Source organism: Centroberyx gerrardi, chromosome 10 (assembly GCF_048128805.1).
Source record: "Centroberyx gerrardi isolate f3 chromosome 10, fCenGer3.hap1.cur.20231027, whole genome shotgun sequence".
Taxonomy (NCBI): domain Eukaryota; kingdom Metazoa; phylum Chordata; class Actinopteri; order Beryciformes; family Berycidae; genus Centroberyx; species Centroberyx gerrardi.
The window spans coordinates 27,045,006-27,061,260 of NC_136006.1; the positions used below are offsets into that span (position 1 = coordinate 27,045,006).

Consider the following 16,255-nt stretch of genomic DNA (forward strand, 5'->3'; position numbering starts at 1 on the left):
CTCGCTGACGTAGCTGTGGCTGACTTTGATATTAAAGGAGTAGATCATCCATTTTGCATTATTTTACAATGATTGTACAACGATTGCCATATCTTCAAAGTAGTTAAAGAAGCAGAAGAGAGAATCCCTCTGGTCCCATTCCTCAGCGTTGCGGCAACAATTAGCTTCCTTCGCTCCATAAGCTGACACACCACCCCAGCAAGTATTCTGCTGCACCCACGTTTGCACAATGTCTCAACTGTCTCAAGAAATCCTCCTTTAACCCGTCTCCCCTCCCTTTATCTGCATCTCACTATCCTGGCTGAAGTGGTTTTAACATGGGAAATCAATAAAAGGAACACAGCCTTCAAATCCCCTGGTCAATCTGTTCCGTGAAAAGATTGTGGCCCTAATGTTTTTTGTCCTCTTTGTGGAGAGTTTTGGACTTACCGTAACTCCACACGTCACTCTGGTGAGTAAACTTCCTGTAGTGGATACACTCCAGGGCCATCCACTTGATGGGCATCTGCCAGGGAAGAGGCACAGTACATCAGCATTGCATACATTCCACATCCACTGTATTTGTCTTACTTATTTGAGTTGTGTTCATATGGAAATGGAAGACTGATTACAGGAGTTTTGGGATCAGACTAAACTTGGATAGCCTGTTGGCGAGGCGTCGGCATAAAGTCAAGTGATTTGGCGGGCTGCCTGTGTAAACCATCTTAGACGGGAGAACGACAGAACAAAGGAAAACAAGACTTGATGAAAGAGAAGCCTTTATATCCCCCTAGACAAACACACAGACACACGCATACACACACAGGGCACCGGCTGTATTGGATGTGAAAGGTGGGGCGGATGTCAGAACGTCCTGGGATGCAGCTTAACACTGTGATTGGATTTGGAGGCCAATCCTATTGATCACAGTCATAGTGGTTGCGGGTGGAGGGTGCGTGTGGGGGGGATGCTACTAGGCTGGAGTGTGTCTGTCTTTCACTCGGCAGAGGGGATAACACGACACTCCTCAGCACTGACACAAAGTGCGATGGACGCGCTGGGCGGGGCCGAGGCGAGATGGGATAGAGAGCGGACGAGAGAAGATGAAATCGGCTTTTCTCAAGACAGAGGGTATAAAAACAAAATCAGAGGATGAACAAATATTAGAAGAGGCCAAAAGCCCGTGTACGGAGAGCCCCGAGGGACACATTTGTTTACTACTTTGATAGGGTTATGAGCTCACCATTCCCCAAAAGTAAATAAACCGGTCCAACAGAGCAGAATATTGTCTCACTGACTTCACTAAAACCGTCCTCCGTGTAGGGCTAAGTTCCTCCCTCAGGATATAAAAACCCTAATTAACGTTAATGTCTATTGTTGTCTTTTACAATATGTCAATGGTACGGTCCAAAATAGTAATTCAATAATATTGTATCTATTCGCCAAGTGAGCCCCCAAAAACAAACACCTCAAACAGCAGACAACAGAGTCGCTCAGTCCAGGTTTAGGTTGTCATTGGATGCTGACTGCACATCAGCTTCTCTGTCTTCTTTCATAGACTTAAACCATTAATGGGTAAATTACTAAGGACCCCACACCAATTAATAATTTCACTTTGCTTTAACAAACACCTCTAAACAGCTCAATATCCTGCTGAAAGCAACATTCCACTGAGTTTTAACATGGGGGTTATTCAGCACTTGACCACCATGAAAACCAGAATATAAACTAATCACCAAGATCAGATGCAGCTGGACGAGTTTGTAGCGTTTGAATGAGACCACGAAATAGACTGAAAACTTACATTTAACACACACTGTTTGTGAACAGATTCAACAACAGATGCCGCTTTTAAGACAATAAAGCAGTAATTGGTCCATCGTCATTTTGCATTTATATTCTTGGTTTACACTAAAATTTGTATTTAAAAATAAAAATAGATCCGGTCTCCCAAACAGTTCTCTTCTACTAATAAAAATGCTATTTGGCAAAATTATGTTCTAAAACGCTGGACCAACAGTCCACTGAAAATCACAGTAGCGGGATCTGTTGTCCCTGCTGTATCTGATCTTGGTTGTTAGTTTATATTCTGGTTTTCATGGGGATCAACTGCCGCATAACCCCCATGTTAAAACTACTAAAGGGTACTGGAGAAATACAATTTACTGAGCTTTGAGAATTTTTGATTATTTTCAAATTTATGCCTGGTTTATACAATTTTAAATGGTTTGGCCCCTCCTCCACTACGTGACTTTGTGTATACTCGCTCAGTGGATTCTATTAGATCCTCCAGAATATCCTCTATACCAGATTGTACCATACCATTTCGCCGCACTGCATTTGGGCGATCAGCTTTCTCTGTAAAAGCCACAAATCAGTGGAACACCCTGCCTGGCGATGTGAGGAGCTGCAGCTCTGTCAGCGCTTTCAAAACCAACTTAAAAAGTCTGTTAAAAAGCTGCTCAGCTCTGTACTCACTGACTTTGATATTCTATCTTATGGTCTTCATGACTTTTTTTTTTTTTGACAAGCATACATTTGTGATGTGCTTTTGTGTGTAGTTTTGTATTTCGTGTCTTGTGTGTTCTTTTTTGTATAACTTTGTATGTTGTTTTTACTCTGTACTGTTTGTTATTGTGCTGTTTCTTTGCTTTGACCTGCCAAGGGACTACAGATGCCAATTAGCTTGCAGCTATAATCTGGTACGGTGCATCAAATGGTGACATTTATGTTTGAACTGTACATTGTCCATTTTAAATAAATAAATAAATAAGTGCTACTAAACTACTACTACTGATAGTATTAGTGCTACTAATACTACTAAAGATACCACTACTATTACTACTACTACTACTAGAATAAAACAAGTGTGTGCACTGGAAACCCTGTATCACAATAAATATTTGTTTTTTATTTGCAATATGTGAAATATCCATGGCAATCAATGTTTTTTTGTAATAGTTTACAGTACCTGTCATATACAGTGCAGTGTCAAGCTAAAAAACAGCACGATATACAAGTTGTCTTTTTTTTCTGTGAGATAACCTTGTGTCAGGAGATGATTTCATGGTTTTACCTTTCCTCCGTCAGCGTTATATTCCTTCTCATTAACATCCAGCAGGCGAGCCAGGCCAAAGTCGGTGATCTTGATGTGGTTGGGAGATTTGACCAGGACGTTTCGGGCTGCAAGGTCCCTGTGGACCAACCTGCGCTCCTCCAGGTACATCATCCCCTGCAACACACACACACACACACACACACACACACACACAAATGATTTATATTTGCACATTTATATAGAATACATGTGTCTGCTATATATGCACTAGCCTGGGCACATGCACACATGTAAATCAGAATCCTGTTCAACATCATTGTCTTCATCTTCCTCTTCATCATCACCATAACCACAACCAACATCACTACTGCCAGTTTACATTTGGATTCTTTGCGTTTCAATAACAGCAGCATCCCCAAATATCGACCCAGAGGCAAACTTTCAATTAAAAACAAGACCCTGAGGAGCGAGGAACGCCGGAGTGACTCAAAGTTTCATTCAGCACATTTATTGAACGATTAAGAAACGAGAACCTCCAACTCCCTGTTTTAATTAACAGTGATTGTCTGCCTTGATAAGGTTCAAGACATTTTTCTCAGACATTCTTCCGGGTCTTTAGGCCATCTTTCTGCATGATAACACTTCCAAATTCATTTTCTGGACGACCAAACAATACGGACAATTAATCTCAGCGAGAGAGGGGCAAAGATTCTTCAGAGAACAACACTTTGAGTGTCAAACACGTATTGAACAACAAGTTGAGTGGCGGATATCGCCTCTGGCTAACTCGCTCAGATCCACACACACACACACACACACACACACACATGTGAGCATATATTAACACTTGGGTCAGATAGATATAGTGGTTTGCTGATATACCGGGCCAATATTGGCCTTTAATTAAAAATCAGCCATGGGGCACATCATTATTGTTATCAGCCTGGGTTTCAATGGACAGTTTGGTGTCCTATGGTCTACAGTAAATGCTGCATCAGAGGCTTTTCCACCCTGACAAGAATGGCATTCTGGGAGAGACACTGAATACTTGTTATTTCTGGGAATTGTTTAAGCATGAAATTTAATTAAGAATTTAAAGACATTGAATATCAGCACAAAATATCGGCAGCTTCAATCCAAAAATATCCGTATCGGCCTTCAAAAACCCATATTGAATCCTAACACACATATACACAGACCCACACACACACACCAAAATAGAGAGGGTATCAGAACTTGTATCATCTCAAAAGAAAATTTGAAAATGCAGTCTGAAAAACGATTCCACGTCGTCAGACACAAAACGGCAATAATGTATTCAAGCTACAAAAGCACAGCCATTGTAAAAGGCTGTGCAAAAGCTATTCAAGTCGCTGCAGCCGGGGCTGTGAACCCACACTCCCTATAGTGCCGCACCACAAGATCGCAGTGGCCTGAGGAGAGAGAAAGATGGGGAAAAAACACAGCTAGCCTATTTAAAGTTGGTCTCACAATAACAGAAGCCACTTTGGCTGAAGTGGCGAGAGGACAGAAAAACGAGGCCTTATTTGAAACCATAACAAATTGGATTTAGGCAGAATGGGCTGAAATGAGAGGAGGGCGGGGGGTGGGGGGGTGGGGGGGGATGGAGGAGGCGAGGGAGGGGGGTGCAGTGTGTGTGTGTGGGGGGTTGAGTGGCGGCAGCCTAAGAGGTGAGATTACACTGGTAAGGCTATAATCACACCGCCTCATTTGGCTCCCTCCCAGAAGAGCATGTGGTTTCAGCACACACACACACACATATGCACGCACACGTACACAAATGGCATGCATATAGGCATTCTCTCCTTCACACACATGCACACACAGATGCACACGCACACACAATCACACGCATGTACATACACGCACAAGTTTCAACAATTAGTGTGTGCTTGTAAGCATGTGTTGGAGCCTGTGTGTGTGTGTGTGTGTGTGTGTGGGATGGATGGAAAGGAGCTGACCAAAGGCATGTGAACAGGCCATCCATATGAAGCAGGTGGAGGGGAAAAGAGAGAGAGAGAAAGCATAGAGCGGGATAAAGGATAGAGAGGCAGATCAATACAAGTGTTGATTTGACTCCATTACAGGGACCCAAATGAAATAAAGTGATGGCCTTTACATAGCATGCTATACTTGGACGCTTTAATTGGCGTACCCAGAAACACCACAACACACACACACACACACATACACCGTCTCAAGCACACACACATGCATTACACACAGGCTTTTGTTGTTGAGGCCCCTGAACTATGGATTTCCCTGCCTGAGAATCATCCTTTAAATCACATCTTAAGACATTTCTTCTTCTTCTTCCATAAAAATATATTTCATTCAACTTTGCTGTGAGTTATATCCCTTCTGTCTTGTTATATTCATTTTATTAATATAAATTGTATATTTTACACTGCACTTGCACTTTTCAAAACACTTATTGATGTTTTGAAAAGTGCTATATAAAGTTATCATTATTACACAAATACCCACCCACCCTCCTCACGCTTTATCCCAATGCACACCCATATTTCATATATACATATATGTGAACCTATCTATTATTATAACTATCTGTGGAAGAAACAGAAAACAAAGACAGCATCACTTCCACATTCACCACCACATCCACAAAATAAACAAAATCCAAAGCACATTCACACTATTGCAACTACAACTACTGCTAGGAGCAGGAACATGTGTAGCCAATCCCCCGGTGTTGCTCTATGTACCCATGATTCCTTGCAAACATCAAGTACATGGAATAAATTTAACTCGCTTTGAAGATATAGTACAATCCCTTGTTATAGTTAAAGCCATCATAGGTATGTTTTATCAGTTGACATTTTGTTTGAATTCAGCAAATGTAATCCCCATATTGGGTGAATGCCAGCGCCATCAAAAATAGCTTGTATTCAACAATTTGCCTCGTCTTCAAAAAGCTCCTATTTATATGGCGAGAAGAATCAGTGTGCAAAATTTTTGCTAAATATGTCAATTGTTGTCACACATTAAGGGAAATGGGCAACCATACTGAATGAGTAATAACATTGTCAATGACTAATTTGTTCTTATTGGATTGTTTTTGTTCTGTAGTGAATGTAATTCATTTTGTCGCCTTCTGCTTTGGCAGTGTATGGAATCCTGATGTCATGCCATGAAAAAACCCAATGTATTGAATTGAATTCATACTGTGTAGATATATATATCGCTCAATATATTTCTCTTTACCTATAAATAGGTAGGCGATAGGTGTCTGCTTCTCTTTCTTTCTCTCTTTTATCTGCCCTGTCCATTTCTGGCCACACAGACCCACCGCTCTACACGGTCGTGATGTATGAGACGGCATTAATTGTCCATTAAGGCTCAATTACCTGTGGATCTGGAAGGCTAAACACAGGCATCAGCCACTGTGTGGAGGGGAAGTACCGACCCTCAGAAATATGCTGGCACTCCATGTTCACAGGAGAACAGGAAGGGTGTGTGTATGTGTGTGTGTGTGTGAGTGAAGGGGCGGTCTTACATAACTCTTAGGCCCCGGCAGCCAAAAATAGAACTAATTTAACTTATTTTTCACCAATTTAAAAGAAATTAACTTTTGGAAAAACTCCTCTCTTTTTGTTACAGTATATTATTTCGATCTTGAGTCATGGTCACCTCCTCTACTCAGTCAGGCAGAAGTGGACCAATCCACTGACCTTCTAGCGCAGTATTGCCACTTGACTTGAAGTTCATTTCCTTGCCACTCCACCAGTTGTGGTGAGAGAAGTACAAAAAAAAACCCCAGTGTGAAGCAAAGCTACCCAAGTGGCACAGGAAAACAAAAGAGAGGAAAATTGATGTTTTGTTGACAGTTTTTTTCATCAAAGACTCAACTGCTGCTCGTACTTGCTGCTAGGAATATTACCACTGCCTCCAAGCTGAAACAAATAGTTCCACTGTGGGCACCAACAGCAACAATGATGCTGATGGTGCTGCTGTGCCAACTGATGCTCAGAGCCAAGGTCAAGTAAATATTAGAAAGGGTGATAATAATGATGAAGATGACGATCAGCATTAAAACATCAATGAAATCCATGAAAGTATAAGGAGAGACCAGTTCCAGTGTTGTCTAGCCTTTACACAGTTCCTTTCTATAGAAAGAATGGATTAAAAAGGGTAAAGGTTGGGATTCAGGGGGCCCCATGCTTGCCTTTGCCTAGGGCCCCCAAATCACTAAGTCTGCCCCTGTATATGTATGTGTGTGTGTGTGTGTCCTAGTCTGTGTGATTATCCTCAGAGATGCAGGTTAGGATAGTTGGAGTGTGTGTTTCTGGACAGAGAGAAAGAGACTGTATATGGGAACATCTATATGTGTACGCATTATTGTATATGTGTGTGTGTATGTGTATAGGATAGAGTGTCTACATGCATGCCTGTGTGTGCATATGTGTGTGTGTGTGCATGTGTCTATTTCTGTGCTAAGTTGTGTTTATGTGCACGTGTTTTGCATGTAAACGTGTATGCAAATGTATGTGTTTGTGAGTGTATGCCACTGTGTGTGTGTGTGTGTGTGTGCGTGCGCGCTGGGCCCCAGTTGGAGTGTGTCATGGCGCACACTGCCAGGGTCCTGACAGAATCTTATTTGTACATAAATCGTGCTTGGTAATCTCCTCAATTTTCAAGACAATTAAGCAGTGGAGGGAGAATGGATGGCTTGGCAACCCGTGAATTTTAATTAGCCGGCACAATGAGATTGAGAGGGGGAGGTGATGGAAGTGCTCAGAATGGGAAGTGACTGCGGTCGTGCGGGAGGAAAAAAAACTTTCCTTGTTTTGTTTTGTTTTTTCTCTCTCTCTCTACTCGGCTGCTCTCATTTGCCGCCCTCCCATGTGGATGCGATGAGAAAAACTTGCTGCCAGAGGTTTGTAATTGCGGCAAACGTGGAGGCGAGGAGCCGGGGAGGAGGCAGTTTTGGAAGCTTTATTTCAGGTAAGCCTCTCACCAGAGAAAATCCACAGGCTTCAGATAGACTGTGTTATGATCACACCGCCAGACGAGGGCTGCTTTCCAATCAGCAGGGATCAGGCCTGTGCCCTAAACCCTGCGCAGGGAGATTTTACATGGAAAAGCTATCCGGGGAGCAAAATCTCAACGCTGGGAACCAAAAAATGTCAGTGCTTTGAATCATATATAAGTTCAGAAAAACACACTTGATGTTGCAGTGGCTCGGGGAGAAGGTTTTCTCTTTGCAGCCCTGTGCTCCCTCAGAACCACATTACTTTGAGTTCCTACACCACAAAGAAAATGTCCATCTAAAAAGTAATCTGGTATTGAAACTGGTACTGAATGTTAAAATCTCCTCTCTTAAAACAAGTGAAAAAATCTTTAAATGGAGTGCAGTCATTTTAGTTGGTTGTATTATATCATGGATTACTACCTTAAAGACCCCATGAAATATCAGCTTTACTTCCTGGATTTGATGTATTTCCTGTTGAAACAGGATGTTGGGGCGGGACATACCGCAGTGAGGGATCATTCAAAAGTCAGTCAGGGAGAGAAAGGCAGTTTGATTTGATGGCAGGGATGGAGGGGCGGGACTGTGCATACATCTGTGATGGTTTTATTGGTTGGAATTTATATTTACGCCTACTGGTGCAGCATGACGTCACAATTGAAGATACTCTGTTTCCCACAAAGTAAAACTAATGGGAGTTCATTTCATGGGGACTTTAAAGCTGCACTATGCAACTTTGCATGTTGGTGGCCCTAAACGGCAACTGTTTGAATCTTGAAGACTCAATAACGTGATGCCAGTAAACTGCACATTGCTCAGACCTACATGTCTTCTTCTTAGTGGCTGGTTAGGTTGGGAATGGAGATAGTGAAGAGGTTCAGCCATCGGTGGTGAGTCCAGCTTTCTCTGGACAGAGCGCTGGCTCACTGAGAAAGTTCTGTATTTCACTCTTAAGTTTTGATTGGTCACTACCTGGGGGCGGAGAAGATTTCCCACCAATGACCATAGCTGATACCAGAAACTCATTTGGGCAAATAGGGTGAATGTACGGCATCTCAAATAGTGAGGATGGGACGCTCTTCTCCGTTGCAGCCTCACCTTGTGATTTAGACTGATAAGATGGGTTTATTTTCACATACAAGTTTAAATACAGTTCAGAGTAGAGAGAAGACAGCGGTGAGGAAACAGTCCCATCCATACAAACACAGAGGCAGGAAGGATGGAAAAGCACGTAGGCAGCGCTGCGGCTCTGCATACAGGACGCTTAACGGCCCTCACACTGGTCGAGAGAATTACTGCTCTCCCGAGAAAATACTCCGACCTCCCGCCTCGGTTATTTATGCTTATGTCACGGAGTCATGCGGACAAAACCTGAGTGGACGGGATTGTCTTCAGATGCGTTTTGTGGAGACAGATTTGGCGGCGGGTGGCAGCGGGCTGGAGGATTAAATCGATAGTGGGAGAGAGGAGAGGCGGGGCCCATTCCTCACTGCCTGACACTTCCCACTGCTGTTCTTTATCCGGCAAGATGGACACACACACACACACACACACACCGACACACACAGAGTAAGACGGCAACACACACACACACACTGCAGTACACACATGCATACACCCACACACATCCAAACATACATGCATACTCACAAAAGCACATACAAACATACACACTTACCTATATGCACACAGAGAGGAATGATCCAACACACACACACACACACCAACACACAAGTAGTGAACACACACACACACACACACACACCAAAATCTATAATCAAGTGACTCATCCTGATGTGATGTTATTCATGAGGAAAACACTTCTAATGAGATTGAACATCTTATAGCGGCTCTAAGCCTCTTGTTTGTTCTCTGTCTTTGTCTCTCTCCCTGCATGCTCGGAGTGTGTGTGTGTGTGTGTGTGTGTGTGTGTGTGTGTGTGTGTGTGTTGGGCGGGCCTCCTCCTGTGCAGGGAGGGGCGGGGGGTCTCTCTGCAGATTTGTGCCCATGGCGATACAAACGGCTGAGGTGCCGGGGTCGCACTGCGCGCCACAGTGGAGAGTATATCTAAAATGGATTACTTCTGCAGCCTGGGCAGAAGATCAATGGCTGTTGATTACCGACTGGCTTGATGATGCCCCCGTGCCTCTCCACACATGACAATATTTACCCCGCGCCTCTCTTCCAAAGTAATTATAAATCAATGCACAAGTTGGTCATTAAAAACTGTCAGGTGGTGAAAAAAAAGCTGATGGTACCAGCATTGTAGTAATTAAATTTAGCAGCAGAAGTAGTAGTTACTCACTGGTTGTTTATGCCCTTAACCCGAATTGATTCAGATTCAGATTCTATGCAAGTATGCATGAACATCTTCTTATTCTTTTTTCCTATTATTATCCAGGGTTTCAGTGGAGTTTTAGTGTCCCATGTTGGTCTAAATGCTTTTTCAGAGGCTTTTCCTCCCTGACAAGAATAAAAGTCTGGGGGAAACACTGATTCCTTGGATTTGTTTCTAAACTTTTGGCATGAAAATGGTAAACTTTAAGGATATTGAATATCGGCACAAAATACCAGCTATGGCAATTTTAACCCAAAAATCTTAGTATCAGTTTTTAAAATCCCATATCAGTTGAACTCTGGATATAACAACCATTTGTTTGCATGATTTTGAAATTCTAACTAAATCACTGAAAGCCATGGAGGGACATTTTTAAAGCTGAGATATTTCAGTTCTACAATTCCTGCAGTTCTTGGAGGTTAAACTGTGGCTCGCTGCATAGAGAGGTGACAGATACTACAGAATACACATATAGGGTTAAAGTTGGAATTGTTCATTTTCAAAGGTTCTTAAAGATTTTGACTTGTAGACAAACTTTCATATCCCCTCAGAAAATAACAACTTATAGATGACAAGGTATAAAATAACCACCTGATCCGACCAGTCTCTCTTTATGCATCGCAAATTTATTAATTCTTATCATTTTACATAGATGTGGAAGCTGACATGGCAGCCGAAAGATAGATTTGGTTTACAGTCTACAGTTTACTGTGCTAGTGTATTTAGTTTTTTTGCATCTGTCAGGTACAAGATGTGCCTCACCATCTGCAGTCAGTGCTGTGTAGGCTAAGAGGGCAGAACTGCATCTCTCTCTGCGTCAGTCTCCTCCACCGCCTACACACCTATCAGCAGAACACAGTGCGATGCGGCCACTAGACGATGGGTGGATTGATTGCTCAACTGCGTGTACGGTATGTATGGTATATGCGAGGCTGTATCCTAGCCCAAGCCCACAGGTGGATTACATGACCACCGGGTCAAGACCGGCATCAATGCAACCCATGCTCCCCCTCCTCTTCATCCTGTTCATCCCTCCCTCTTCTGCCCCTCCATCCAATTATTTCCTGTGCGTGGCAACAATGGAATTGGATGGAACAAAGGAATGAGCTGTGTTCCAATACCCAAAAATAGTCTTTGCTTTTGTCAAATGTATTTGTAATGCAAGTTTGCTTGAAATACATCAAGACTATCAGAACTATTAGCTCCCTTGATTGTAAAGCAGTAGTGCAACAGTGGCCAAAACCTTGGACCAAATCTGGAAACACTCTTTGACATGGTTTCCACTCCTTGCCAGGATCAGAGGATATGTGTCTGGATCTGTTACATTAATCCTCAGTTTCTTGCTCGGTAAGACTCACTTACTTTGGATTCAGTATAGCTGCTTTTTTATATCTGAAGTTTTTTTTTTTTTTCCTCCCTTTCACCTCTTGGGGGAAATTGCAAGTGAGAATCTGACTATAAAGCATCGTCTCGCCCAGTGGGAGCGCAGTGATCGTTAAAAAGGATTTCTCTCCCTCCCTTCCTCAGAGGGAGTTTCACGGGTCATCCGTGTAGTCTGCACTATTCCTTAGCAGAAAAGAGAATAACAGAGTCTGAAAGATGCTTTAATAAATCATTGCGGGCCATTCAAATGCAAAGAGCTGCAGTAAAGCCTTGACCTCAAAGCAATATGCAATACTCTGTAAAGAGGTCATATTTCAAACAGCTGTACTAAATCAAAAGTGAAATTTACTTTGATGAGGTTTGCAGCCGATGCCAGTCACTGTGACAAACATCTTCTTTAGATTGCAGGGGATAACAGACACTGGAAATAAACAACCTTTTGGATTAACTGCCTCTAATTAAGAAGTGTAATTTAATTTGTAACTGATCACAGAGTATAACTCCTCACTTGTGCTGTTTATTTTCCTTGTTTTATTGCCACTTTAGCTCATCTTCACCAATATTTGTGGAGGGCACAGTATTTTTTTGGGGCTATTTTGTATTATATTTTGAACAAAGGGTCAGTTTTCCTGGCGTTACGCGACAACAGGGCGGCATCTGCTTGACCTAGCAGATGTTTAATGCATGGTTGGGATGGGAAAAGATCCCAGCGGGCACGGGAAAAGGTTAATCGCCGTTAAAGGAACGAGGTGAATCGAATCAAACCGACATGGAGGAGAAACCGAGAGAAGGGGGGGGGGGGGGAGGAATGATAACGCAATAATGATAAAAGTGGAGGACGTTCAATTCATTTTGAGCGCCCGTATCAGAATGCATTTAGCAAACGACGTTAGAGGGCGGCCCGGAGATGAACAATTTGTCTGCGTTCAGATTGGGTTAGCGGTGTGTGGGGAAGCCTTGTCCATATACATTTATTCTCTCTGATGAATGCTTAATACAGTTTGCACTGCCGCACCTACAGTGGAGAGGAGGGCTTCGCTCTGTCCACCTGTTCCCCTCTTTCTCACTCGTGCGCACTTACACACACTGAACACACACCCACGCTCGTGCATGTGAACGCACACACACAAAACACAATCATCACTTCAGATTAGATGCCAAAATATAGATATACTGGACGTGTATTGATTGATTGACTTTATTCGATAAATTAAAATACAATATACAAATGTACATACAGTACTAAAATTCATCAGGATATTGCAATAAAGTCACATGACTTATTTCCATTGCAGTCCTGAGGTCTAGGCTAGGAGGCAGGCAGGAAAAGGGAGTGACATGTATATGCTACTAATATCCCATTTTTACACTTAAACACCTAATAAAAACATCAATATTATACAATCATGAAAATAATAAAAAAACACATAAGTTCAGAAACAAGTCCAAACTTAGAACTGTCCTAAAAAAGATGTTTCACTATACTAACTTACTCAGCATCCATTTTTTCAGTTGTTTTTTTAAAACTATTGAGAATGGGCAGATTTAATTTTGTTTGGGATTTTATTCCACTCCTCCCCCCTGTGTAGAGAAATGTACTTCTCCCTACTTTGCTTTTTAGATTGGGTTGTTTCAGGTTAGATACACTAGCCCTCGTATTCAGGCCATGAGAGTCCCGAACATACTGAAAATACCCGGTAAAATAATTTGGATATAGACCTTGTAAAATCTTATAGACCATAATAAGTTTTAACTGTTGAATTCTACCTTCAACAGGGAGCCAATTCAACTCTTTAGTTTGTTCTGAGCTTTTTGAAGCTTATCTTTTGTTCTTTTAGTTATACCACTGTACCAGGTTACGCAGGTGTAATCATAGTGGCATTGAACTAATGATGTAGCTAATGTCCTCATGGTTTCCTTATTAAGGAACTTGGATATTCTTGCCAGATACTTTGTCTTTGAATGGACCTTCCCAATGACAGAGAGGGCCATAGACTCACTAGTCATACACTGTTCCAGTTCGCATCCAAGATAAGTAACAGAACACTTTTCCTGTATCTTTGTTCCATTACATTCAACAGAAAAACTGGTTAGGTCCCTTAAATTATGCCTCGTTCCAAAAACAATACATTCAGATTTGCCTAAGTGCAAGGATAACTTATTGTCACATAACCAACTGCTTACTTTTTGGAGATCTTTACCAAGTGATATTCTAACTGTTTCTAAGCACTCTCCAATTACCAACAAAGCTGAATCATCCACATATAAAAATAAAGGACATGAACAAGCTGCCTCCATGTCATTTATATACAATAAAAACAATAAAGGACCAATTATGCTTCCTTGAGGGACACCACAGGTAAGGTTTTTGGGCTCTGAGAGCATACCTCCTACATCTACCATTTGGACTCTACCAGAAAGGTATGACTGTATCCATTTCAAGGCCTCCCTATTAAAACCTACTGCCTTTAGTTTATACAGCAATATCTGATGATTCACTGTGTCAAATGCTTTTTGCAGGTCGAGCATTGCCATTCCACAATACTTGCCACTGTCAATTTCCTTTTTAATGAAATCGGTTAAATAAATCATGCAAGTCTCAGTTGAGTAAGACTGTCTAAAACCTGACTGAAAATCATATAAAATATTAAACTGGTTAACATATTTAAAAATCTGTTCATAAAGAGCTCTTTCCAGGATTTTACTTAAAACACTTAATATAGACACAGGCCTGTAGTTACTTTGTTCAACCTTACTGCCTTTTTTAAATAAAGCAGTAACTCTGGCCTTTTTAAATCCCTGGGGGACTTTTGATTGGGAAATTGAAAGATTTATAATGTGTGTGAAATAGGGAGCAATAACTTCTGCAGCATCTCTCAGGAACTTAGCTGGGATGGCATCCAAGCCGGTGGCTTTGTTAGTATCCAAGCCCCTGAGCATTTTAGTGATTGTTGTGATTGTTATCTGGGTAAAAGAAAACTGCTCTTCCCCGATCCCTTTAGACTTGCAATACTTTTTCACCTGAGGTTCCCCATAGTCTCCTGTATTAACTGGAAGTTTCTGCACTAAGTCACTTGCTATGGTTGTGAAAAACTCGTTAAAGCTATCTGCAACCATAGCTTTATCAAAGCTTAAAGACCCATTAATATTCAGACCTATATTACTTTGTTTATATTGTGTTTATATTTAGGCTTTTCCTTGGTCCCTAATGACTTAAGGGTTGCCCACAACCTTTTTGAATCATTTTTATGTTCTTCTATCTTTGTCCTAAAGTATAGCTTCTTGGCCTCATCTACCATTCTTTGCACTTGTATCGTGTATCGCTGAAATAAACCAGATGTATGAAGATGGATTTGATATTATTGCTTTTTTCATGCTTTTTCTAACACACAACATCCAAAATGTCATCTTCATCATCATCATTCCCGGTCCTTTGATTTGTGCCCACAAAGGCACTAAACAGAATATTGTGTAAACAAAGAAATACAATATTTGCTATATTACCTTTTTACTTATACAAATACTAAAAATGCAGTATTTTCTATTGTGTTGTGCGTATATCATTTTGGTGTTGTACCTATTTACTCCCCCACACGTTCCTATCCTCTTTGGCTCTCCGCATTCTTTGCTTGGAGAGTCTGTATGCAAATATGATGCGCTGATCAAAACAGAGAGAAGAACACAAGGCTCTCACGCCAGCAAGTGTTGTGTGTGGATGTAAAACACACACACACACACACACACACACACACACACACACACAGGTGCAGGTACTGTAGGTGTTCCTGGACCTTTTTCTCTCTCTTTCTCCTCCCCTGCTATCTCCAGTTTCTCTCTCTTGTTAATAAAAGGGGTTAAAGCAGCAGTTCAGCTGCCTGTTGAAGCCGAGCCAAACCCTTTACTCCCTCTGTGACCTATTACATCCATTTTCTGGCCCGCACTCTGATAGAGGCGGGGCCGGGGCGCTGTAATAATAAGTCATATAAGATGAGTGTATAGCAGAGAGACAAAGGGCTAATTAAAACCTGAACAGCGTAGCTGACTAAAGAGGAGGCCCTATCTAAGTGCTTTGCATAAGAACCGGGGAGACCGACCATATTTGTTTATCAATGGAGACCAGACACACACACACACACACACGCACGCACGCACGCACGCACGCACGCACGCACGCACGTACACACACACATGCACACACCCCTCTAAGTCTCTATTTGAGTAGAAGATTCAACTACAGAGTGAATGCAATCACTTACACACAGACACACATACAAGTAACAATTACATACACTTGCATGTCCACACATGCACAAGTATACATACGCACATACATGAACACACTGCAAAGCTGAGAGTAACTTTCATGTTAATGATTATAATAGAATAGAATTATAATATTAATTTCATGTTAATTCATGTTAATATGACTTCTTTCAAGAAATAACAATGAAACAAAATTACATTTATTGAAACCAGCAAATTTATA

The 16,255-nt window shown here is 41.7% G+C and overlaps 1 protein-coding gene across 2 annotated transcripts in view; it reads right to left on the bottom strand.

Annotated features, from left to right (window-relative positions):
• Positions 1-16,255, bottom strand: part of erbb4b (erb-b2 receptor tyrosine kinase 4b) — a 336,220-nt gene that overhangs the window by 11,576 nt on the left and 308,389 nt on the right. For both annotated transcript variants that reach the window (XM_078286220.1, XM_071923131.2), the window contains exons 21-22: positions 3,056-3,211; positions 430-505 (exon numbers count right to left, since the gene is read on the bottom strand). In XM_078286220.1, coding sequence (XP_078142346.1) covers positions 430-505; positions 3,056-3,211 — 232 coding nt within the window. The remainder of the gene's footprint in view (positions 1-429; positions 506-3,055; positions 3,212-16,255) is intronic.